The sequence below is a fragment of the Phallusia mammillata genome, chromosome 1 (genome assembly GCF_965637545.1).
Source record: "Phallusia mammillata chromosome 1, kaPhaMamm4.hap1.1, whole genome shotgun sequence".
Taxonomy (NCBI): Eukaryota; Metazoa; Chordata; class Ascidiacea; order Phlebobranchia; family Ascidiidae; genus Phallusia; species Phallusia mammillata.
This window is the reverse complement of record NC_137252.1, coordinates 29,475-55,121: the sequence shown is the minus strand read 5'-3', so window position 1 is coordinate 55,121 and position 25,647 is coordinate 29,475. Positions and strand designations below refer to the sequence as shown.

At 37.4% G+C, this 25,647-nt stretch overlaps 1 protein-coding gene across 2 annotated transcripts; it reads right to left on the bottom strand.

The window, feature by feature from the left end:
* Nucleotides 1-2,241: 2,241 nt before the first annotated feature.
* On the bottom strand, nt 2,242-12,332 carry LOC145234362 (uncharacterized). Of its 2 annotated transcripts, none has more exons than XM_080099101.1 (28): nt 11,987-12,332; nt 11,750-11,926; nt 11,342-11,477; nt 11,037-11,155; nt 10,716-10,874; nt 10,450-10,644; nt 10,208-10,308; nt 10,032-10,136; nt 9,201-9,300; nt 9,039-9,139; nt 8,853-8,957; nt 8,464-8,560; nt 8,286-8,403; nt 8,096-8,169; nt 7,723-7,856; nt 7,282-7,378; nt 6,588-6,790; nt 6,210-6,341; nt 5,456-5,595; nt 5,261-5,396; nt 5,083-5,183; nt 4,935-5,023; nt 4,801-4,874; nt 4,419-4,544; nt 4,157-4,273; nt 3,618-3,763; nt 3,273-3,408; nt 2,242-3,211 (listed from the first exon to the last, which is right to left on the bottom strand). In XM_080099101.1, the coding sequence occupies exons 1-28, from the start codon at nt 12,045-12,047 to the stop codon at nt 3,137-3,139; spliced, it is 3,354 nt and encodes a 1,117-aa protein (XP_079955227.1). In that variant the 5' UTR covers nt 12,048-12,332; the 3' UTR covers nt 2,242-3,136. The 2 variants fall into 2 exon arrangements, with proteins under 2 accessions (XP_079955227.1, XP_079955235.1); XM_080099109.1 differs by having other exon boundaries at nt 11,750-11,906; nt 11,987-12,052.
* Between the last annotated feature and the right edge of the window lie 13,315 nt (nt 12,333-25,647).

Sequence of the window (25,647 nt, the reverse complement as noted above, 5' to 3'; positions counted from 1 at the left end):
ACAATCAAAGACACAACATATTGAAATGATTAGCACAGCGTCTAATATATGTGCAAAATGGTTCAGTTGTCTAACACAGTGCTCTTCAACCGGTGTGCACGGTGCACCAAAATAAGCATGGGGTGCACCAGTACGAAGGGGTATACAAGGGTGCATCACAAACTTTTAATGAACCATTAATATTTGATTGTCAGGATATTAGAAAAAATATGCAGGTTTCAAATGATGTAACCAAGGTAAACTTTTTTAATGTTTTATCCCCGTGTCAAGTTAGACCAGGGGTTCCCAACCTTTTTACGATCTGGTACCACTTGGACGCTTTGCACTGCCACGCGTACCACCATAGAGCACATCTCTGTGGTACCACTTCTTGCAGAACAACTAATTTGTTCGAATCATGTTTCTTTTAACACTACAAAACAAACAGTAGATGATATCTGTCAAGAGAAATCTTTTAAAATAATTAATGCCCACCTGGTTGTACGGCTTTTCATAGCAACTATGTTTTTTCTTGGCAATTGACATGACCTGTATTTTGAAGATCGTAATGATACGAAACAACAGAAATAGTTCCGTAACAATGACAATAGGCCTGGGGAATGTTTTTTTGTAAACAAAACCAGATAAACAAAATATGAGGTTGTAAATCCAGGTTTATGTGAACAAAACGGAAGTTACTCGCGTACCACCTGAAAAACCTTCGTACCACAGGTTGGGAACCCCTGAGTTAGACAGTGCACAGTCTAAGACAGGGGTGGGGAACCTTTTTGTTTGTGAAGGCCGCCAAACAGGCCAAGGACAGTGACATTCAAACATTTTGACTTACAGAATGGTTGATGTGCTATTGAACTTACGGTCCAAGCTATCCAAGCTAATAAAATTCCTCACTACATTTCCACCCTCACTGCAACATTAAGGATTTTATTAAAGTAGGAACTCGCTTGTTTACCAATATCAATCTAAGAGCAGCTTGTGACATCACAGACGAGTTTAAGACATTCGATTACACGCAAACAATTGTTCTTTTTCAACACAAGTAAAATTGTCGAACCTTGGTCTTTTGGCAGTACTACGGAAATCGCTTTGTATACCGGTACGCAACCACTTGGCTCTAGTAGTTTTTTAAAAAGTTATTAACAAACAATAATATAAACAGTGATAAACTCGCAACAAAACTAAAAACAAACAAATTTTTTATGTGTTTTTTTCTTTACCCGCTGCATTAATTTGGACACAAAATGGCGTCCATGAGGCTCTTGGACAACAATCTGTTGAAAACTTGTGTTTTACACAGACTTTAATTATAACTAAGTTCATGTCTTCTTTTTAGGTGGTTGTAACCTAGCAACGTAGCAACAAGCCAAATTAAGTGGGATGTCCTAAAGCACTGTTTCCCAACCGAGGAGGGATTCCTCCCAAGAAAGGAATTTTAAAACTTGGAGTTGGGGTTTACTGGTTTGTGAATAGACTCTTAAGTTCTAGAAAATAACCTGTGAAGTTGATAAAAGACCAAATTTTAAAACATCTTTGTATGGTTCATCCTCTACTATGTTTCCAATTGGGGAGGATTGAAAGTGCTTTGTATGTGAGGGACTTGTCGAAAAAGTTTTGGAACCACTGTCCTATAGCATCGAAATATTGCGAAATGTTTTGTGGAAAATGCTTAACATTACCAAACGAAAAACTTTGCATTTAGACAATTGCAACACCGGCAATGGATCAAACAGCATTGGTTTCACTTCGACGGTCGGCATCATATCTTTGCTAACTCTGCTCAAACACGTCAGGAACTTGGCCGAATAGCCTGGCGCACCTGACCCATACACAGTAATAAAAAACCTTGATCGAGATTTGTCCCCGGGAGTGTTCTGGGTTCGAACCCCGTGAAAAAAAAGAAAAAAGAAATAAATGTAACTGGGCAACAATACAGAGGTAAGTTCAACGTGGCAAGCGTAGCGAATGGACGAAGGGTTAGAACTATTACATGAATATAAGTAAGCAGAGGGAAAGCAGAATAAGCAATGGGACGAACAACGTTGCGCAGTGGTCGTTGTATCAAGCATCGCTTAAATGTTTGGCAGTGAAAAACTTCTTGAAAACAACACACGTAAAACCATATGAAATACACCTTAAATCGTTACAGTTTGTTCAATACTTGCTAACTTTCGGACTTGGTCAAAACAAAAACTGATCTGTATTTATCAAGTGCAAGGCATTATGATGGCACAATGGACGTTCACAATTGTAGATTTCATTTATTTAACCCGGCAGTTTTTAAACAAACTTAAGAAAATGACGCAATAACAAGGAGTCCATTGAAATGCTAAAAACATCAATAAAAAAAACGAACAAAAATTAATTTAGACAAGCAAAACAAACATTGTTTCCCGGTTCGTTTTACCGAAATTGAAGTTTTAAATTTGGATAACTCTTAAAATAATAAACATTTTGCTGTTTCGAACCCCAGGTAATCCCACATTATAGTAACGAAGAACATGTTCTAGTTTTGTTTGTTTGTTACAAAACATGTAAAATGAACATGATAATGTGCACATACTAAATCAAGAAATATACTTAAGAGAAGCAAAATCAAAATCGTATAATGAAGGTGAAATTGTAAAAGTATCAAGTCAATAAATAATAAAATGCAGACACGGCACAATTTTTGACCGACCTCCCAACAAACTGGGCTGTCGTTGGACGGCTGCACCAGCCAACAAGGTACATTTCTTGTCACCGGCAGCACTGATAAGACCTTATAGGTCAGTGTGCAACAGTGTGTATTGTATGTAGCTTAAAGGAATCTGCAAAAAAAAAATTGACACTGGAATCTGCAAAAAATCTGCGTGTGAAAATTGATCGGCTCGGCACTGAAAACTAGTTAGCGCACGTGAACTCAGCTTAATATACAGAGATTTATTCATAGCAGTGCTTATGCTTATGGCACATGTTAAAGTAGCCGATGGCAACGTTGACTTGGAAAGCAGGTTCGCAGCGTTGCGTGCTTTTAGCATTACTCAATATGGTGGCAAACAAACATACAGTGATGAAGCTAAACACTTGTCTCGCCTTGGTAAAACGATAAGTGCAAAACACGATTACAGTGAATTCAACAATGATTGCAACTTTAAACAATTCACTTGTAGTTTGAATAAGTTTCAAAATCGGACAGATATTGCATGACGACCGAGTAGCAGTATTTGTACAGTTCCTGTAACAACATAAACATTATTACCGAGGATATTTCTAAAGATAAACCTAACGTGAATTACCTTGTTGTCGACCATATTCGGTCTCATATCTCTCAGGTCTTTTACAGTTCGGAATACATCCACCCGCTTTTGTGCCTTCAAACGTTCGAGAATGTTCACCAGAGCGATGAAGGTCCCAGTTCTCGTTGAACCGTTGCTGCGATAAATAAATAAATACAACAAAATGTTGGAAGATGACAACAGAAAAATAACTCTCATTTTTATTCAATTTATTCTGAATAATCTGAATAACAGAAAGTTTGGATACATAAACATTAGTAGACTTGAAACAGCAAGAGGAAAGTTTTGGATACAAACTATAGATTTTAGCAATAACTATCTCCATGAAGACAAAATCATCTTTACCTGCAGCTAACCAATACACACTGCGGTCCCTGAGCAACATGTAAACGTGGCAATGTCTCAATAATTTTGACGATATCAATTTCGTCCGGTGGCCGTTGCACGTCATCCCACCCTTTCACTTGCACCAGTTTAACCCGTTGGTCAACCTTGAAATGTAGAGCGGTGTTAACTGTGAAATACTACACACTACATTCCAAGTCATATCAAACACTGATTTGAATGCATACACGTTGCTTCCCGGGCTTAAAGCTCATCTAGATCAGATCTCGGCCCAAACAGGCTTTGGCACATACAGTCACAAAAGGTTTACAGATAATTTCACTAAATCATTCCAAGTTGCATAGTAACTAAATAAGTTGGTTCTAACACCACAGGAAGTTAACGGCAATGAGAAATAAATTTCGCTTTAGCGTTTATAGTCATGTACTTATTACAGGGGTCACAACATAAACGCTACTGAGGTTTAATAAATAGCTTAAACACACAAACGTACTGATGCTTGGTCAATTTTAAACAAGCTTAACAAAACGTGAGCTTACGAAAAAGTTGTTTGCGGAAGTGATGAAAACTGTTGCTTCACTGTACAGCTTCATATCTTTCACGTCATTCAAGGAAACCGAAACGTTTCCGCATTGGGTAACGGCATTGTGTGGAATCTAACAAAATATTCGGTTGAAGGTTATGTGCTTCTGATGGTCTAAAGAAGTTATAAAACATGACATTAGCTCTAGTCAAGCCAGATCAACGCAGCATTTGGATTCATCTGGTCACGGTTTATTTTAGGCTCTTGTTATTACTTACCCTGATACCGTGGTCCAAATCAATGATGAGGGACAAACTCCTCGTTGCCACCATCTTCCAGAAGTTTTCCTCTTCTCCTGGAGCAGGATTTTTTGCTGCGATAAAAAATTCTGAAGATCCGTGTTCCTGTAAAGGGAATAAATGTTTAAATTTTTTCGTTTGTTTGAGGCCTTTTTTATGTAATTTCGTTGTTTATCTTGTATTCTTCCGCGAAGACACAGGATGAAAGACACGTTGCCAGTCACCCAAGCTACACTTCCCAAGGACGAATAACCGCTGCACACATGCAACGATACAAAACTACCTAAACTTAGCGGAAAGCTTTCTGGTTTTAACTCTGCGGGTGGGAGTTTAATGCTTGTCAATAATGACAATGGTGTACCTGAATATGTGTAGCATCCAACTGTTGAATTGCTTGTGTTTTGTCATCCCAAACTCCAACAGCTGTGTTCTTATCTGCAATATACGCACCAACTTAACCAAAACATTCTTAGCAGGTTAATTGCTTGTTGTTACAAATGCTCAGCTGGGGGCGGTTTTCCAACCATTGCTCGCCGAATCTCCATTCATTCAAGGTCTTGTATTCTTGATTCTGCATTTTTTTCCTTCAAAATATTGTATAATGTTGTTTATCGGGATAAAAATTTCCAAGTGAATCTCTCACATTTCAGTTGAAGTCATAGATTGTAGTTCTGTCACATCTTTGTCTGTTTCTGTTAAACTCTCACGCTCCATAAGCAGTTTGTAGACGTACGTGTATTGTTTCTGTAATTGGACAACAGAAAGAAAATGTGTTACTGTCAGATATTGTGATTGTTTTGTTAAATTGAGAAGGTACTTGCATGGTTTTGAATCATGTCTGTTCGATTTTCTCTCATTCTTAACACAGTTTGTGGCACATCAACAGTTCCTTTGTCGTCAAGTTCATAAAACAATGTGTCCATCGCTATGTAAGTACCTGTGCGTCCCACTCCAGCACTGCACACAGACATATGTTAAATGGATTGATCAAAACAACATAGGATGTCAGTCTTTACCTGCAGTGCACAATGATTGGAGCATTTGTGCTTTGCAAACCATCGACCATGTTACGTAGGTGGATCATGTTGGATGTAGTTACTGGAATCCCATGATCGGGCCAAGTTGTAAACTGCAACTGTGTTATGGTTCGTTGTTCCTGGAATAGTAAATTATGATTGAATGATAATGTTGAACTGCACATTGAATGATGAACTAACTTATGATGTGGAATCTTTGTCATGAGTATATACAGATAAAGTCGTCTGTGTTTGACATGAACGCCACATATTTTGATTATGTGTCCTGTTGCTAGTGAAATCTTCGTTTTGTACGTGAAAGCCATAACAGTTGATAATATTTTTAAATTTACCCAAAAAAGTTTAGTTCTCGTCTGTTTTTACATTTATCTATAAATTTGGGGCTATTCGTATGATATTTGCTGCAAACAATCTTAATTTCCAATCGGTTCGTTTACGACTTTTTGTAAGTTAATGGGTTAATTGGAATGTGTCAAAAGATATAAGTAAGTGGGTCACTGCAGTTTATGTAGAACATTGTTTGACCTGGATTGGCTATAATTAAAAGCTATTGGCGGCAGTAAACCCAAGACATATTAGCATTTTTTAAAGTGTCTGTAACAGTCGTGGCAGCCATAAGGCTTGTCGTAGTTTTTTGCTTGTTCTTATTCTTTGTAATACAAACCATGCTATAATAATGTACATTGTATTTTGGCAAAACAGTTTTGCTCAGCAGTACCTATGCGATTCATACCTTGGTATTGGACAACATAAACTTCCGTTGAACGATTCCACCAACAGTCGTTTCTTGTTGACCTTGAACTTGAAGGTTTGATGATAACTTGGTTTGGGATCCAACTTCAGGCCAATATTGTTCACACTTTGACTGAAGAAACAAAACTTCTTGTTGGGTCGTGTTCTACTAACCGTCTGAGAACGAAGCGTTTTATCCAAGAGCATTGAATAATGTGGACTGTTTAGCGGCATTTCACTTTCTAATTCACATAAACGCGTGGTTCTTACAAGAGTTATAATCTACAGCACATCATCCGTCAACGACTTGGTTTAAAGAAAACGAAAAAAGTTTAGCAAAGAACAACAGAGAACTGCGCACATGTTCAGTTTATCTAACCTTTCCGTTTTCCCTTAAGCCAGTAAGCATTACGATGATGTTGGAGTTTTCCTGCCAAACCATCAACCAGAAATCGTTGATTGTCTCCTTCTTCGGACCCTGAGTGGCGATGAACTTCCTCTCGTTATCGTAACCCGGTATATAAGCGGCGTTGATGTAATCGTTTCCACCGCTTCCTTGCAAAACCACTCTAGCATGATCGTCTGTAAAATACACAGAGCCTTAATATTGGTTGGATGAACATCAAAACAGACGTGATGCTTTCAGCGTGCTACAGGCACCTGCTCAAAGATTAGAGGCCGTGTTTTTGTTTTGTTGTGTTGTGGCGTGCTTGCGTTTCATTCTTTTTTTCCTTTGTTTATCGTACACTGTATCAGTCGCATTCAGTGTTATTTACCCTGATGAAGACGACCTGTATAGGACGTCGAAACGTCGGAATAAAAGTACCATGGCCAGAAGAGCTCTATAAAACTGATATTATGCCTGGCAGCAATAGTTTATATATGTTGGTATATTTTAAGTGTATGTTACGAATAAGCCAGAATTACGCAAATTTCAACCAGAGTCACAAAATCTGAATCAAACCATTATTTAAACCGCAACAAGTTTAATGTGAAATAAAACTTTTTTTGCTCAGTGGAAAAGCAGATTTTTCCAGGTTTACATGTCGTCAATATTTTTGAACTCTACTTACAGGGAAAAATGTTCTTGTATCGGTTTCTTGGTGCGTTTTGAGGCAACTGTGAAACCTGGTTTGGCCGCCGATTTTCTTTACTTTGTTTTTCGATATTCTAAAAACAAATAGACAATTAAATATAGCTTGATTGATTAATTTGTTTTTGTAATTTTTTGTTAAAACCCGAAAAATAAATCGTGATGATCGTAACTAAGTGCTATTGTTGACTTTGAACTCAAAAGCCACAAGCAAACATTGTATTAATACAGCGGCTTGTTTATTCTATGACTCGCCCCACCTTTAACATAATACCTTCCCATTGGCCAAGACAATATAATGATAGACATTATGACACTAGACACAAGCCAACATAGGCTTTGTATTGAACAATTTTGCGGCTTGTTGGAACAATAGAACAATTTGACGACTTGTATACTGTAAATGCATGACTCAGCCTACCTTGAATTCTTCAGCGAGAAAAACAAAACCTGACTCTACATTTCTTTTGTAAATATTAAACAGAGTCTTCGTGACGTTGTTGTTTGGCACAATCTCAGCATCGTAAGTGACGTTTTGATAAATATCGTTTACGCCTGCAAAACAAAAGTAAGTAGATTAAAGCAAAAACGGAAAAGGAAGTAGGCTTGTTGTCATGCACAAAGCATAGAAAACTAGAAATGCGATCGTCCATTAGACAAACTAACTGCTTTACTAGTCAATAAGACGAAATGTTTTGTTTGCGCTTTTTCCGCCTTCGCATAACCATGAGTGGATAAAGACGGAAACTTGGCGAATATTTTGTTTTTCACGTCAAGGAAACTCCCACATTTACCTCCTGTTGCTTCTACTGGTTGTGGTTGACTTTCCTGGTGTTGTTTGGCTGGCATAGTACGACTCTTACCAGGTCTGAAAGTCAAACGTTATTATTTGTATATGATGTTAGTAAGCCACGGTAACAGGCACTCGTATGCGTTTGTAATTTCGAAACGCTGAGATGGGAGAACAATTTCAACTTAAAATACCTTTGTCTTCGCCGGATCACGAACAGAACGAACAATGATATCAACACCAGAAGCAAAATCCCAGCAAGCAAACCGCCGATGATTCCGGGGCTGATGGATCGACCAGCTCCTGTTGTGTCTATTACATGAAGTATGTTTAAAGCTAACAAGCATCTGATGCGTTTCATGAAAGTGTTACCTCCAGTGAAGCAGTTTGCAGCGGGAATACCAGGCGTGGTCACAGTTAAGTTGGATGAAATGTTTGTGTTGATTGAACCAGCAAGTAAAACCGTGATCTAAATTTGAACAGATACTTTTCAATTTGCTGTATTTCACAGTACCATTGCGAAAACAAATGCTTTGTTTAACAATTAAAATAGTATTTCCCAGTTGAAAACCCTAAAATAGACTAAGTTTGGTAAAGTAGTGGTAAAATTCACAAGTGCAGGTTTCATCAAAACGGATTTATAGAGAAGCAGGAATATCAGCAACACAAAGCTTGTTGCGTTTAAAACTTTTTTGAATTTTACCTTTACAAAATTACATCTCACTTCCAACCTTTGTGTTAACTTTCTAATTTGTTTCTACCTTTATGTTGTAGAAAGTTGAATGGTTGAGATTGTTGATTGTCGTTGATTTGTTCATGTACGGGACAAATATTATCTCATCCACTTCCAGCACGTGAACCTTGACCTACATGTGAAACGCACGTGTTTCATGTTCATGAAATTTAACACAAAATCATAAGGTCACTTGTTAGAAATGCTGCATTACCTGCGCGGTAAGACTGTGGTTTCTGATAAGTTGATCGAGTCCACTCCAACTGACATCTACGATTGAGACGTTGCATGGAAATGTCTTCACTGCGGGAACAACTGTGCACGAAACGGTGTGAATACACGTTCAAAACAACTTATACATAGTTGTCATGGTTACCTGGAGGGTAGCAACTTGCAGGGGGATTACCCAGAGTTGTAACTGGCAAAGCAGAAGAAGTGACGTTTAGGGTTTTGCAACCTCCAAGTATCACAGTAACCTGCGAAAATTTCAAAGTTAAACATTTACAGCAGAGGTCTTTAACCCGTGGGGCTTTTTACTGGGGGTCGCGAGGCCTTATGACAAATCGCAGACAGTATAACCTGCAGAAAATTCATTGTTCGTGTAAGGTGGAAAATGAGATATATGTTGAAATTTAACTCGATTCGTATGTTGGATATGTTTTGGATTTTCAATGTTAAACTATATTTGCCAAAAGTCGGTTTTAGGATAAACAAAAATACATCTCATATATTTGAGCAAAACCGATTTTTTCAGCTGTGTTTCAGTTGGAAAACTAGCTTTAACCCTATTGATGTTATACGTGCTGTATCTAGGGATTTGAGGGAGATTCCCGCCGTTTATTAACGTCACCAACCGCGTTTTTATTGTGACGCAGGGAGAAATTCTGCGTGTGAAGGGGCGCAACTTTTGATGGATGTACTTTGCACTTTCGGGGCATTTTGAGGCCGCGTCGCTACAATGTAGCCTTTATGGTAAAGACTCAGTGTTTCAGCGATCATGTTTGCGTTATCATCGAACTTGTGTTTTAACATTATAAGTGCTTTGTCGGTAAACAGACAATGTACGATTAAATGTGCTAAACTGACGCTGAACAAAACACTAACGATATTTCACGCATTCAAAAGAACAGCTTCTGTGTTTTAATAAGTTTAAACCCTACTCTACTCATTCCAATGTGTTGCTTATTGCTCTTTGTCAATCACTTACTCTGATGGAATATGTCGTCGAAAATCTCAAACCGCCAATAGATGCCGATTTGCGTGCGTAATCCACCATCGATCTTTGTCCCAATTCCACAACATAAATTACAACCTGTAACAAATTTACACGTTACAAATATGTTTTGCCACAAAACATTTCTGTAAACTAACAATGATTTTCACCTGTGCATTGAGATTGTTATTGTTGATGAATTGATCAAGTCCAGTCCAACTAACAAGCACAGTTGAAGCGTTGCATGGAAATTTCGTCACTGTAGCTTTGACTAAAATTAATAAATGCTCTATGAAGCTAAAACGATTTGCGGACAACATCACAGCAAAAATGGTAACAAAAATAAACCATAGAAACACAGAATGACGGTTTGAGACTGGTCGGTAGTTTGTTTGGTTTTGTTTCTACTCACGTTTCATTTGGCAAGCGTAGTTAGCCGGTTCCCCACTGCAGTTCATGCTTGACTGCTTCCATCCGATCCCATAATGCAACGTTCCCTGCTGGCAAGTTTTAACGTTGAAAACGGGAAAGTTTTCCGGGGATCCGTTGCTCCAATACCAACCATTCAACGACGTGTTGTAACGAGCTCCAATCAAGACGTTGATATCTGGACAGAAACTTTGTTTGTGTGTTTGCATCATATACTGTATATTGTTTGCGATTCTGCTTAGATCTTACCTGGCTGCTGAAAGGATCCCCGGTATTCGGCAAAAAGTCCGTAAGACTCATTAACATTCCTCAGTTTGCTGGAACCTGTGCCTCCAAAATAATGATATATCTTCCTTTGACCGATTTGTGGTGTTTTTATGGAATACAGGGTAAATTGTATTATCCAACCTGCAAGTTTTACAAACATATATTTACATACTATTCTCTTGTAGGTGTTTGGTGATTTTTATCGGGTACTTTCATTCATAATACTCACTTTGGTGAAAAGAATGTTTAGCGTTTTTTTATGTTGCATCACATTACCTATTCATATTCATGTTTATTACTTACCACTAGCTTTTCCATTGTTATCAATTTCACAATTTCTATCGACGAAAACACCCCATTTCTTTTTAGGCCAACGAGGTGCATCACAAAAGTTGACGATGTTTGCTGACAGTCCAGAATTCCTGTGGCAGAAATAACCCGCTTAATAAATTGTGCAGGGTGAATTAAAACCAAACACAAATTGTTAAACCAAACTTTTTTATTGCCGAAAAAATTAGACTAACGTCCGATTATTTTGTACCGCAATAAGACCTGGAACAGGTAGGAGCGTCACAATTTTCTGTAAGCGACAGTCATAAAAAAGTTACCTTTTGTGCAAGTCAAGAAACCATAAATGTCCCAGACGTAAAGCCAACGCCCAGGACGAATCTTCTCTTGCACTGTACGAGTATTTGTATCGGTTGTGATCAACTCGGTGGTAAAAAACATAAACTCGTTGCAATCCTGAAACAATATGGTGGTGAGTAGAAATGGTCAGGGTAACTTAACACTGCTGAGTTGTTGACATGAAACTCGCACTGCTTCTGTATTGTGTTTCCTAAACTTCCTATTTGAACACCCAAACTTACGACACAAGGCACAAAACCAGAAGGCAATCCATAGTTTGTGATTTAATTGAAAAATACGCGATACACAAACGGGGCCAGCAAAATAAAGCTCGTTTTTAACTTGGACTGCAAACTCTTTACAACATTATCTATAGGATCAACTTTAACCTGTTGTGTATTTGTCTGTCATGACTTGAGTGAGAGTTGTTTTGATCTGTGGGTCATCAGTCATTGCAAGATTTCCACCCAGCAAAGAACATTTCTCCTGTGCAGTGTTTGCATCCACAAGATTGTCAGATAATATCAACACACTGTCCTTCACTGCCTGCATGGTCAAGTTGCAACCTGATTAACAACATTATTATCTAAGATTTGTTTTATAAATGTCCTAGACTTTGTACTTACTGGAAGTTTGTCCCTTCGAGTAACAAACCAACATCAAACATACAAGTATTTCACTTTTCATTTTCCCAGTCTTTCACTTTTCATCGTAACAAACTTGTATTAGCAAAAGACAAAAGTTCAACAACCAAATGTGGTAATCCGCGTTCCCTCTTAGATGTGCGCAATTTGTTTAATCCAAGCAGCTTCACAAGTCATAAAACTCATTATATAAATTTATTACGACCTTTGTTTGTTTTCTGTACACCCACAATACGTTGACGTAAAAGTCGTAATCTTTTAATCTCTCGTTTTGTGCCTATTTCAGTGCCTAACCAAACAGAAATATCGATTTCAACGTAAACCGCCGCCAATTTTCCAGTACAGCTTAAGGTCCTGCTATTGCGCTACGCAATACACATTTTCCCGAAACCGTTGGTTCGTGTTACAACGCGCTGCAGTAAATACTTCCTCAACGCCTACCCGATTTGCGGGCTTCCTGATTAAATCAACTTACAATATACGCCCTGTTACTGCGCTGCAAGAAAAAAAGCGGTTCGGGCACTGCGATGCAGGACCTGAAGACTTTAACGAAACACGTTTGCACGTTTAAAGCAAGCAACCGGTTTCGCGAATCATCCTGATATAGTCTAAGGTTTCGACCACATTTCGATTGGCACAACAAATAAGAAGCATGGATTGTCGTCGTAAATGATAAGTGTTTGGTGGGATTCTATTTTTTATCAGCCGGTTCTATCACAAAAGTCATATTTTCAGCCGGTTCTATCGCAAAAGCCATATTTTTCAGCTGGTTCTATCACAAAAGTCATATTTTCAGCCGGTTCTGTTACAAAAAGTCGATTGACAGTAACCAGTAATGCTAAACGGTTCGCTGATCTCATAAAACTTCGTGAGACGGTTCGGTAGAACCGGTGCGAACCGTCTGAATCCCACCACTGCATACATACATATCTCAAAAACTCGTTACAAATGCTGCTGTTGCTGAAGTAAGGTCTGTTATCCTGACAATGAAATGAAACATGCGCATCGACTTTGCACTGAAGAGATGATAAACATACTTGTAGCGGCCGTAATTTACTTAAAAATCTGTGCAGCCTGGATCTGCACCGACCGCCGCACTAGGGGGTTTCCTAATTTGTCTTGAACGCAACACTGTCTGCCTGATGGTACAAATTTCTCCTTGGTTGCACAACAGCATTGGTTCTCTGTTAAACGAACAGAAACGTGTCACAATCGGCAATAATACGCACATTCAATATGGCCGATAAACTTACACTTAGGAATATGTCACGTTAAGAAAGTCAATACTCCTTAAATCATACACAAACAGTATTACGGCATTTAACTCATACAATTTACGCATTCAATTACGTACCAACTTGTTAGGAGTCCAGGACTGAATTACAGGCACTTTGACGAACTAAGACGTTTCAGCATTTTAATAACTTTAGCTTTCATGTTTTTATAGCTGCACATAATACACTGTATTGTTAGCACATAAATATCTACAAAAAACTACATTAGATCCACCACAACTGCAACTACTAAAAAGCCTGCTCACAGCACAGAAAGAAACTGTAAAACGTGGTCAGCACAAGATTGCGACACTAATGACATCACACGCATTGTTACGTTTGGAGATTTCTAACCAATCCTGGCAGACGCTTTGTTACGTCATAGTCAATGAAGTCAAATTACCGACATGAACTAGAAACAGGGAAAGAAAGCGCATACAAGTAATTTCTCGCTGTAACAATACTGAAGAAACCCCCTCATGTGTTGATACATCGGGTCTTGTTGTCCCATAGAAGTTATTACTTAGCGTGGGATGGAAAGATCCAATCTAAAAATACCTGAACAGTAACAGCACGCTTATTACGTAAGACGTGGGCCGTCTGTTCTATTCCTGTAGAAAGTCACGCGCCCAAAACTGCGTTCTATACAACACTTCCTTTAAACTTTTAACAAATATATTGAAAAGCCAGCTAGTTTTGATTTACTTGGTTTGTTTATTTGCATCACATTAACTTCTGCAAGACTATTAATTTTTACATTTCTGTTCAAAACCTTTTTCCAGATTCACATCGGTCGATGCAATTAATCAGTGATTAATGATCGTGCAAACACCGGGAAAGTGACGTCACTTGCCTGCACGTATGCGTGTGACGTCATCGCCACTTCTCTGTCGAATGACGTCACTAAACTGTAAAACGCCTAAAGTGATGTTTTGTTTTTGAGATTATAAGTTGTCATCAAAATACCGCTGGCAAGTTTGTAGTGCGCATTGAACTGTAGTTTAGTTCCAACACATATAACTATATTTTCTTTTACAGCTGAAAATGTGGCGAACAAACCTAAGTTCTGTATCTTGCGCTGCGTTATGTAACAAAAAGATCCTGCCAAAATGTATTCATTGTTACACTGCGCAGTAGTTTAGTTTTAATTTGAAAGTAACATTCTTCAAATTCTTAAGAGCAATGTGCTTAAAATATTCTGCAAATTTATGGCCCTGTTTAAAAATTTTTTCACCATTGTAAAATTGTATTGTATAACTTATATTTTGCAATCTAAGATTGGACAACTACTTTGGATTGCAACTTAAACCAGACCAGATCTTAGTTTTGATGTTTGTGTTGCAGCAACTCATTGCAAAAGTGCTTTGGTTGGAGACTTATTTGCTTGAAATATAATTATTCGAAAAGCTGATTGACGTGGTAATACTCACTGTAGGCCTAACGTTTACTCAGCAGAGGAATCACTTCAGGATTTACTGAGGTTGTTTATGTTAAACAAAATGCCTTTTTTAACGCTTTTATTTATTTTTATAGTTTGTACACCAAACTTAAGTGAGCGGCGGTTTAAAACTTTCAGTTTCTACTCTATTACACAACCATGACTCACTAGTTTATTGACGCATAACAATGCCTTGTCATACAACTTGTCTGGCCAACTGGTTTTCAAAGTCGCTAAAGGTATCAGGAAAAGGAAGAAACCTGAAATCAGTGGTGGGATTCAGCCGGTTCGCATCGGTTCTATAGAACCGTCTCACGAAATTTTATGAGATCAGCGAACCTGTTAGCATTACTGGTTACTGTCAAAGGACTTTTTTTGTAACTGAACAGACTGAAAAATATGACTTTTGTGATAAAACCGACTGATAAAAAAATGAATCCCACCACTGGCTGAAACCCAATGCTTGCGTGGTGTACAAACGGCCAGCTACACTGGGAAGATTATTAACAAACTACAGGCGTATTGCGTGTGAAAACCGCGACGCAGCTACATTAGGAAGGTCCCATATATGTCAACACTGCGGCCTTTGTGGGCATTACAGCAATTACAAATCAATGGTGCCCGATACCACCACAATCAACACACCCGCTGGTTAAATACGTCTTAAACAAACCCCTAGTTGTCGCGACTACGGTATTTATGTGGCTAAATGCATTGAATGCAATGGTTACTATGTTGGCCAAACCAAGAACCCGTTTGCTGTACGATTGCGGGCACACAGGGCGATTTTGGAAACATTTAATTACAGTGAAAAAAATGACAAAGCAGCTTCATTGCGACATTACGCCAGCATCCACTTTCATATTTTGAAAAGGAAACCTGACATTGCCACATGTTTCTGCATTATATTGGTTGAAACCCCCACTAAGGAAAAAAGAGACATGTGCAAAAAGAGACAGTCCAAATGGCAAAAAATATTGGACGTTAAAATAAAATATAATGTTAACATTATAACAATTGTTACTTTTTACCTCTTATCTTCCTTCGACCCGGCGCCCTGTGTCCACCTTCGACCCGGCGCCCTGTGTTGTGCTTGTTTTGGTTTAGAAGTCGGTTCAGGTAGTTTTGAACCACTTTTAAACATGTTCTGGCAGTTGGTAGCGGCAATCGTTTGGTTTATGTTTTATTGCTTTTTTCAAAATTATACCCATATAATAATTATACCCACAGATTAGATTGCAAAACCTTAAATCGGACTATGACGTAATGTGTTTGGAGCAGGAGTCGCGCATATGGGAATTTCCCTGCTATGACGTAAGAATCAAATTATGTAAACTGGTTTGTTATTTATTTTTTACTTATTGAACCCGAAACCTCGTGGCCAAAAATCCCCAAAAATGAAATAGAGAGCGTGCACAACCATCTATATTATATAATGCGGCGAAAAAAAGAAATAAAAAGAATAAAAGAGAAGTGAAATAAAGAAAATAAAAAAGAACAAAACAAGGTTAAGTTTACAGCATCATTGTTGTTGTCAACAAGAAAGGTTGGGAATAAATCAAAATGTGTAAAAATTATTTGTGTTGCATAACTGAACATTATATGAACTGGGTTAGTGAAAATTATTGTGTAAGTTATGATTTGTTGCAGTTAAAACCAAGATTAATTAGTTGGAAAGGTAATTTTACAATTAGGTCCAGAAAAAGAAATTTGATTTAAAAATGAGATTATCAAACTGTGGTTTAGTTGAATTAATAACAAACGCAATAACTTCACTTTGCTATTGTCTTACCCTAATTATTAATTATGAAAATTATGATAACATGTGATATATTTTACAACAATTAGCAATGAAATTGGTCGTTACAAATATATATTTTTATTACATTGATTGTATATAATGACATGAGATCTGACCCCCAAACAGAAAAGCAGAACCCGATTACGGGAAATGCAAATAAACAGATTATGAATTGGTTACAAATCAATTGACCGAGTTTGTAAAATTAAAAGAAAATTCGTAGTTATGATTTGATTGGACGACCTGGGTGAATCACACGACAGACTTGTAACAAAACTTATCGGTAGAAAAGTTGTTGTTCGATGGAGAGGTGAAGTTTTGTGGGATCGCAGAGAAGGAGGTTGGAATTTCTGTTAGGAAATATTGTTGTTTTGGAGAGACTACAGAGTGTATATATACAAACAACTCATATTAATGTATACAAAGTAACCTCAGTCCTTTTTTGGCATTGTTGTGCCATTGGTTCATTCCCAATCAAAAATTTAAGCCGGCGTATCTCCGGCCAACTGTTGATTTGACCAGTTTATGCCTGGATTATACCACACCCGGCCATGTGGTCCTAATTTGACGACTATCAGAGATAATTTAGGCTGTTTTAAGCTTGGTTTGTTATGCGTGGCCACCAGAAGGATTTTTTAAGCATATCCAGATTTATTGATTTTGGGGAAAAATGAATGTTTTTATTTTTGGCTTAAATTCCAACAGTGTTCAATTTAACCTGCGTTTAAACTTGGTTTAGGTTTTGAAACGCTCTCACTAACGTTCCCACTAATGCTTCGTCACAAGCGGAGTAAACAAAAATACAAGAGAAGAGAAACAAAGTAATTCAAAAATACCAAAACAAGGTTCTGGGTGGGCCTCTAAACTTGAAAAAAAAAAATAATACCAACGCCGAACCTGTAGCTTGGCTTCCTCCATCCGCTTCCAGCAACACGTGCTTTTAACGCCGCAAATCAGCTGTTTGCCTTTTATATTAACATCTGCGGCACTGCAAGTCACCTTTGGAGTCCCAATCTTTCTACCTGTGGGGTTTTCGGGCAAGGATTACTTAATCACTTTACCGCGGGTTTTGACCGAACCATCGCCCCCTCAGGGACGAAACAACTCTTGGTTTACAAACAGTGGAAAGAAGTGACAACAGAATCAAACACTGACTTGTGTCAGGTAATGTCGCATAAACATAATTAGTACGGACTTGTGGTGCACTTCAAATTTGTTTTAGCAATTGTCGTTGTTTATAGCTCAGTAAAATGTATTTACCACAACAGTGTTTTCCAACCTACTACACGGTGAGCGCCTAATTTTGCTGACTCAGCAAAAAAAATGTTTCGAATTTTTTATTTTTTTTGAAAAAACGTTTCCGAATTTTAAATTTGTTTTGAGGAAAAATCGTTTCGACAAAAATGTTTCAACATAAATAAAAGCAAAATAATGTTTGAACGTGGATCAAAAATGACTATGTCTCCCTAATTGCTGTTTTTATAATTATTGCAGGGCTTTAAAATAATTATTTAAAAAATTCCACTGCGGTGGCGATAGAGGACCATTTTGTATTCAGTTTGCGGCGAAGATTATTGTGTATCAAACCATAGACTACTATAAGCTGGACTGAACCGTCTAATTTATGCGTACAAAGTAATCGGAGATATCTTTAAAATTAAAGTTTGGAATACAACAAAAACTGGCATGTATGTCTAAAATGTTTTTTTGTTGCATTTTTTGTTTTTTGTTAATACAAAAAGAGCTTTGATTTAAACGTTAATATTTTAAATGCATTTTTGATGTTTAGCGCAGTCACGCTTGAGTGACATGGGCGCATGGCGGCTGTAAATGGCAGATAACGCCCAGGCAATGGGTGTAATTTCGTCATTGTAAATGAGTTTTATGTGTCGTATTAAGGCTAACGTTGCAATTATATATATTGTTTGTTCGAGTTTAGTTTTGTATTGATTCAAAATACCTAATTATCTTTAGTTTTTGCTTTAGGTTGATTTGGAACTCACCACGCAAGTTATCAGTAACCATGCCATTTAACTTAGAAAATTTAACTTTTCGTGAAATTGAAGAAGCGTTTTTAAGTTTGGATGACAGTGACTTTGCATCAGCCACAGCGCAAACAAAATTTAATATAAACGTGTCTGACGAGGAAGCAACGGCTATCTATGTTCAGGCCAAAAATGCTCTTGCCCGTATAACCGAAGATGAGCTACCAACTTCTGTTCCTCCTTCTGTTATTGGGTTTATAGGGACACTGATTTCATCATTCAAAAGAGACCAAAATCGTGACCAATTATATAAAAGATATCCAGCACTTTGCATGAATGCATCGCTGCACCTCCTTCTTCCACAGAACCAAGCAGCACAACTTTTAATCAAGTTGCTTCATGCTATTGTAATACATTGTGCAGCTTCACCAGATTTGGAAAAAGCCCATGGACAGGAAGAAATAAATGGTAGAGACAAAGGTACAAAAAATGGGTAGTATATTTTGTCTTATTTTGCAGAGATTCTGGAATACATGTCTGGGTATTTGATAAGAAAAGCAACAAAAAAGTTTCCCCATCAAACACCAATATTGAACAGTTTATGTCAGGAGTGTAGGAAATATGTAGGTATGTAGATGTATATTACGTGTTCTTTATTCGACTTGCGCTTCCGATTGTGCTAACAGCAATAGTCCAGCCGTTGGTTAGTTTGTTTTATTATAACACCAACAGTAATGCAATTTAAACGTGGCTTGACATAGTGTGATTCATACGCCCAACCGAAGTCGAATCGAATAGAATATGTATGGGCAAAGGCTGGGGCGAAGCCCAGTCAATTCTGCCCTGTGCCTTGTGCCCCTGTGGCCCACGAGAACTTGAAACACACGGTATATAAATACATATCAAAACAACGTCATTAAACTACGCACGTGGGATCTGTGATTTGCCTGGAGGTACAGAACATTTACATCCTGTGTCAAAACATCAATTAGCAATTATATGGGATGTACCTCTGCGGTCTCACGCAATCAAACGCTTGAGGTATATAAATCACGTAATGGGAAAACTTACAAGTCACGTCCGCTCTTACTTATGACGTCAGTGCGAATATTAGGTCATTTACGTTACATTAGTCTTCCTCCAAAAAGTGTTTTACAAGAAACATGCACAAGAAAGAATTGCGAAAAAACATGTGAAAACAATTATGACATACAAAAGAAAAACATTTAATTAACCACACCAACTGATACGCGTTAACAGTAAAATTTGTTATAACGCTTGCACGTCTCTCGAGCTCGGTTGTCGACAGTTATCCGAAAATTCGAGAATCGGGCTCAGCAGTGGTATGGGAAATTCAAATGTCCTCCTTCATTGTGCCACAAGTAGTTGTATGAATCACATTTCTGCAACAATAAAATAAACAGCAGTACACGTACATAAACAGTTTGCTTTGTGCTAGAGCAAAATTTAGATGCAATTACAAATAACAAAACATCACTAAATAAATATCGCCTTTACTCTACGTGGTCAAAGTTATTCACGCAATATGCTTCGGTAAGCAACATCTGAGGCAGCTATGGCCTAGTAAAGATATCTGGTCTAGTGTCTAATGCATCATGTTTCCAATTGGGACGCCATCTAGCCAATAAAGGTATAGCAACCTTGTGAAGTGTCATGGGAGAATATAAGTGCGGGGAAAAGCTCATCCCGTCAAAAATAGAGCATGTTGCTTGTAGACAATAAGGACTGGTGTAAAGCAGGTACGCGCGAGAAGCTACCGTATTTCTCAGAACCACGAAAAGTAATAATTTGTGTTGATCAGTCACAAACGCTACCAAGAGCTAACTTTTCCTCGGTGGCATACTAGAGAATAAAGTGTCTCAACTCGAAAAGTCGAGTCTCCACGAAGCTAATGGATATCGAGACAAGCAAAAGCAATAATAAAAAGCTTAGTTTCGAAATTAATAGTTCAAATTAAGTGTGTGTTTCACAATAAGTAGCTTTTAAACTAGCACATTACAAATAAAGAGACAAACAAAGGTGTTAGTATAACATATCCCAAGAATGGGGTAGGCAAAAACTTAATGACATAGTAAAAACAAAAGGTAAAACTTAACTGGTAAGATTCAAGAAGCGTCATCGTTGAAGTAGTGATTCATGACGATGCTTGATGTATTTGCTTGTTTCCATTTGTTCCGTAATCCAGTTATAATAGACAGTTTGTGTTTCCGATCTCCGTACCTCGAATAGTACATATCCTCCTCAATAGCTCGAGCTTGATTGATTCGTGAAGAAATTGAAAGCTCGTGCTCTTGAATTCTTGTGGATGGATTGATTGAAAGTAATCTTCTAGGACTTGGCAAGGCTTAGTGCTTGTTCGTCGACTCGTCGTAGTCGAAGCGATGCTTGATTGTAGCGGAATTAAGTTGTACCGCTTGCTTGATTGTTGCTTGACACTTGAATGGATCAGAAGGTTATTTGTTGAATGGTTTAAGAAAGATTATCTTCGTTTGGATGATGAAAGATCTTCCGACCAAAAAGTACAATTGTTTTGGTACTCACGGTCACAGTTGTTCTTCTTTGATGTATTTCGTCTTCTTCTTAGTCGTTATTTTGCTGCTGGAAGCTATCGCAGTCGAGGTCACCAATTGTAGGAAATAGGTAGGTATGTAGATGTATATTACGTGTTCTTTATTCGACTTGCGCTTCCGATTGTGCTAACAGCAATAGTCCAGCCGTTGGTTAGTTTGTTTTATTATAACACCAACAGTAATGCAATTTAAACGTGGCTTGACGTAGTGTGATTCATACGCCCAACCGAAGTCGAATCGAATATGTATGGGCAAAGGCTGGGGCGAAGCCCAGTCAATTCTGCCCTGTGCCTTGTGCCCCTGTGGCCCACGAGAACTTGAAACACACGGTATATAAATACATATCAAAACAACGTCATTAAACTACGCACGTGGGATCTGTGATTTGCCTGGAGGTACAGAACATTTACATCCTGTGTCAAAACATCAATTTGCAATTATATGGGATGTACCTCTGCGGTCTCACGCAATCAAACGCTTGAGGTATATAAATCACGTAATGGGAAAACTTACAAGTCACGTCCGCTCTTACTTATGACGTCAGTGCGAATATTAGGTCATTTACGTTATGCCACTGCCATGCCACTACTCATTATGTTACTTTAGTTGAAAAAAAATCTGAATCATTGCAAATCATTGCCCCAGTGCTGAATTTTTACAGTTGATTTTATGAAATTGCACAACAGAGAAATTGAAAAAGAGGTGCGTCTTATTAACTTTACAAATCTTTTAGAAAAAGCAAAAAATGATGTTTATTATTGTTACTTTATAAAAAAGTTGTGTGACCAATTGAAAGTGGATTTTGGTTCAGTAACTCAAGTATTAGATTATGTGTTGTTTTTGTGTTTTAAAGTTCTGTCACACAATTTTGCAAAATTTACACTTCACAAGTATCTCAAAAAGCCAAATATTCAGTCAGCTGGGCTACGTGGTGATCTCAAGCGGATATCCAAGTAAAATTCCCACTTTGGAGTATAAATTCAACTATCTTCTTTGACATTTATTTGTATTGCCATTTTGTTTCCTCAATGCCCGTAACAGGTGTATTATTGTATTTCAAAATTTGCATGTGAAGAACGACCACAATAAAAAGCATGATCGTTGAAAAACTTGCAGCAGAATTTTATTTATTTTTAATTTTTTTGCTCAATGGTTCTTCACACACACTTGTCCATACATTGGATTTTCCGAATGTGGTGTTGCCTCCCTTTATTTTTTTAATAATTTTTCTTTGAGAAATGTTAGACAATCCATATCCAATTTGTTTAATGTCTGGATTGGTGTTCCTTCTCATTATTGACCTCTAAATTAAAACTAATAAGTCTAACAAAAAGCTGCATAATAAAATGATGTACAAACCAAATTTCCAAACACTGCTTCTAGGACATCCTGGGTAACCATGCCCAAACACACATACTGAAAATTGTTTAATAACAGTCGGTTTGTCAAGGCAATTAGGTTTTGAGTTGAAAATAACAAGCCTTCCCATGTTGACCTGGATATAATCCGTTTTTCCTCACCAGGATAAATCACATCAACTTCATTCTAATAAAACACAGGCTTGAAAAAGGAGGCAAGAAAAACTATTAACAAACAACTTACTCTCCAATCAAGAAGGTACTGAATGAAATGTTTTTGCGACCACGAAAGTCTTTCGTCATCAGGTGATTTAATTGCATTTTTAACACCGCAATTTACAATTTCAAACCACCTGTAAACAATAGTTAGCTGAATGTTTGAAACAAAAGTCAGTAATTCAAGATAATAAAAGTACTTGTCAAGTTTAAAAATGAAAGTGGAAGTTCCTTCAGATTTTGCAACATCTTGCTTTAATGCAGTAGCAACAGCCCAACTTAGTGTATCTTTAGCCAATGATACTTTCATCTGAAAAAGTATTGGAAGTTTAATTGTATTTTTATTTGCACAAAACTATAATATAAATGTGCTATTTTTAAAGGATGGGACCGCCAAATTTTCCCACTGGTATAGACCAACTGCAAATATGACAAGGTGTCTGTAACACTTGCTGCATTGGCAGGTTTATATATCTTCACAAAAGGTTTCGCTTGACTTAGCTTGCTGTAGGAATGTAGGTCCATATGAGCAGGACTTAGTTTTGTTTTGTGCAGTGGTTTGCTACTTTCCAGTTCATAAAGGGTTTTAATATGTGGCCACAAAATGTCTTCACCTGATTTGCACAGGTATTTTGTGCCACCCGGTTTTGATGAATACACAGCGTTTCTTGATGTCTTAAATAAAAAGGCTGGATTGCAACAAAATTTGCACCTAAAGTAGATATTGTTGCATGGCATACCTTTAAAAGATGGCTTGTGTCACAGCAAATTAAAATGTCATCTGTGGAGTGATATGGGTTGGGAGCTGTGTATTTTTGGCTTGGTAAATATTTAGATCCATGAATTAAATCAAAGAATTTTCTGTTTACTGAACATCCATCAGCAACTACAGCATGAATTGGAAATTATTTGTCTCACAAATTCCCACAGCCTCCCAAAACAATGAAGCAAGTTGAAATGATGGAGTAACGGTTGTTGGCCACCAAGACAATGGCAAGGACAGTTCTTTTTTCAGTGACCGAGCATAAAAAACTGCAAAACATGTCAAATATTTAAGCCTAAGACCATATTTTTTAACCTAATCTGGAGAAAACAGTTACCACAGATGTGTGTTGCTAGCTTTGCATCAAACATTCTTTCCCCAAAATCAATAAATCCAAGAAGTTTTCCATTTTGAATAACCAGATTTTCTTTAACTGTGAAGCAATTATTAGACAAAGATAAAAATCATTGAATTAATACATTATACCTTTCATTTCATCAACAGTTATGTAACCATCTATGGTTGATTTAAGTTTCTTCATTTCAGCCACTGCGAGCTCATTAATCCCGGGGGATGATGACCCAAAATTTCTAGAATAACAAAAACATGTTTTTTCAGATTAGGCATAATGTGTGAATATAATAACATCACCTGTATTGTTGTAATGTTTTGGTTGAGGGGAGAACTAACACCCCTGTTGTTCTTAACTGTTGGTATGCTGATGGTGATTTGGCATACAACTCTATTGCCCATCTAATGACATCAGGATGATATCGGCGAGCACTTGGAATGGCCTTTGCATTTTTAAACTGCTCCTTAAAAAACATCCTTTGCCACTCATTCATATCACCTATTTCACTATTAAAAACATTCTAAAAAAGAATAAAATTGTGATTTACTCTAAATTCCTGCAAACAAAAATTTAAACATTTACACATACAACCATGTCTTTGTGCAACAATTCATCAACTATAACTAGTTCATCATCCAAAACCTCTGGAATATCCTTCTGTGACACATATTTTCTGTTGTATTTGGTCTTTGTATCATATTTACAGCAATTGTGACACTTCTGCTTTTGCAAGTCTTTTTTAACTACACAGTACAAGCATTAATTTGCAATTTATCCTTTCCTATTTAAGGTTACATACCAACTACTGCACAAGTTGGTGACCTAATTATCTCCTGAGAAGAAAGGCAAGCTGAGTTCCAACTTTGAATTGCATGGATGTTACTGCTACTAGTGCGAAAACTGACTCCAGTGCAAATGTCAAACTTTTCCAAATTATCTAAACGATCAACACACTTATGTTCCTTAGTCCTTCTAAAAATTTAATTACTCACCTAAAAAAATTGTCAACGGATAGATGTTACCCAACATCTTGCTTTCAAGGTCAATTCTCCAGCCATAGTATGATACCCAATCAATATTGACCCCTGAACTTATGCATACACTGCAAAAATATGACCAGTTGTAGCTGAAAGTTCTATTAATTTTTTTGTCACAAACATACCAGATGTACGGACAGACACTGGATTCAGACAAGTAGTACTCCATGACAAATTTATTATGTCGAAGTGAACATGACCATTTATCTAAAACAAATGTATGGTTATCATTTTTCGCAATTTTGAAACAAGAAAACATAAAACAACCTGATCTTAATTTCTAAATGGGCCACTAGTGGCTCGTAAGTACACAACTGACCAAGCCTATACCAATAATCTATATGCCTACCAAAACAATGCTTGGGTAGATGCTGAAATGCCTTTTTTAACTGATCTAAACTGAGATACCTTCTTTGACTCACTGGGGAAAGTCTAACTTTTGGTTCCTTTCTAGTTATCTGTCAATTGCATGTGTTCATTACTGTCATCGATTTTAAATAAAACATAATTTGGTCAAATTTTACCTGTTTGGTCCCATAGTATTTTTTTGGCAAGTTTTCACTGGGGTATGATCCTATACGTAAGATTTTTCTTGGCGCCTGTACCTTTACATCTTCTGGCTTAAAGTGAGCCTCACAAATTGCTGCCCTGTAGTACCTTTTAATTTAGTATTTTTCCAATTTAGTCTAGTTGCAAAAACATCGCTACTCACGTTTCCTTGTGTAATAAAGATTTGATTTGATCTCCTTTGCTGGAATCGCGGATGCCTAACACAAAATTCATAAGATTACTGTAGTGATCTTTTTCTTCCTTTGATTTTGTCCCCAG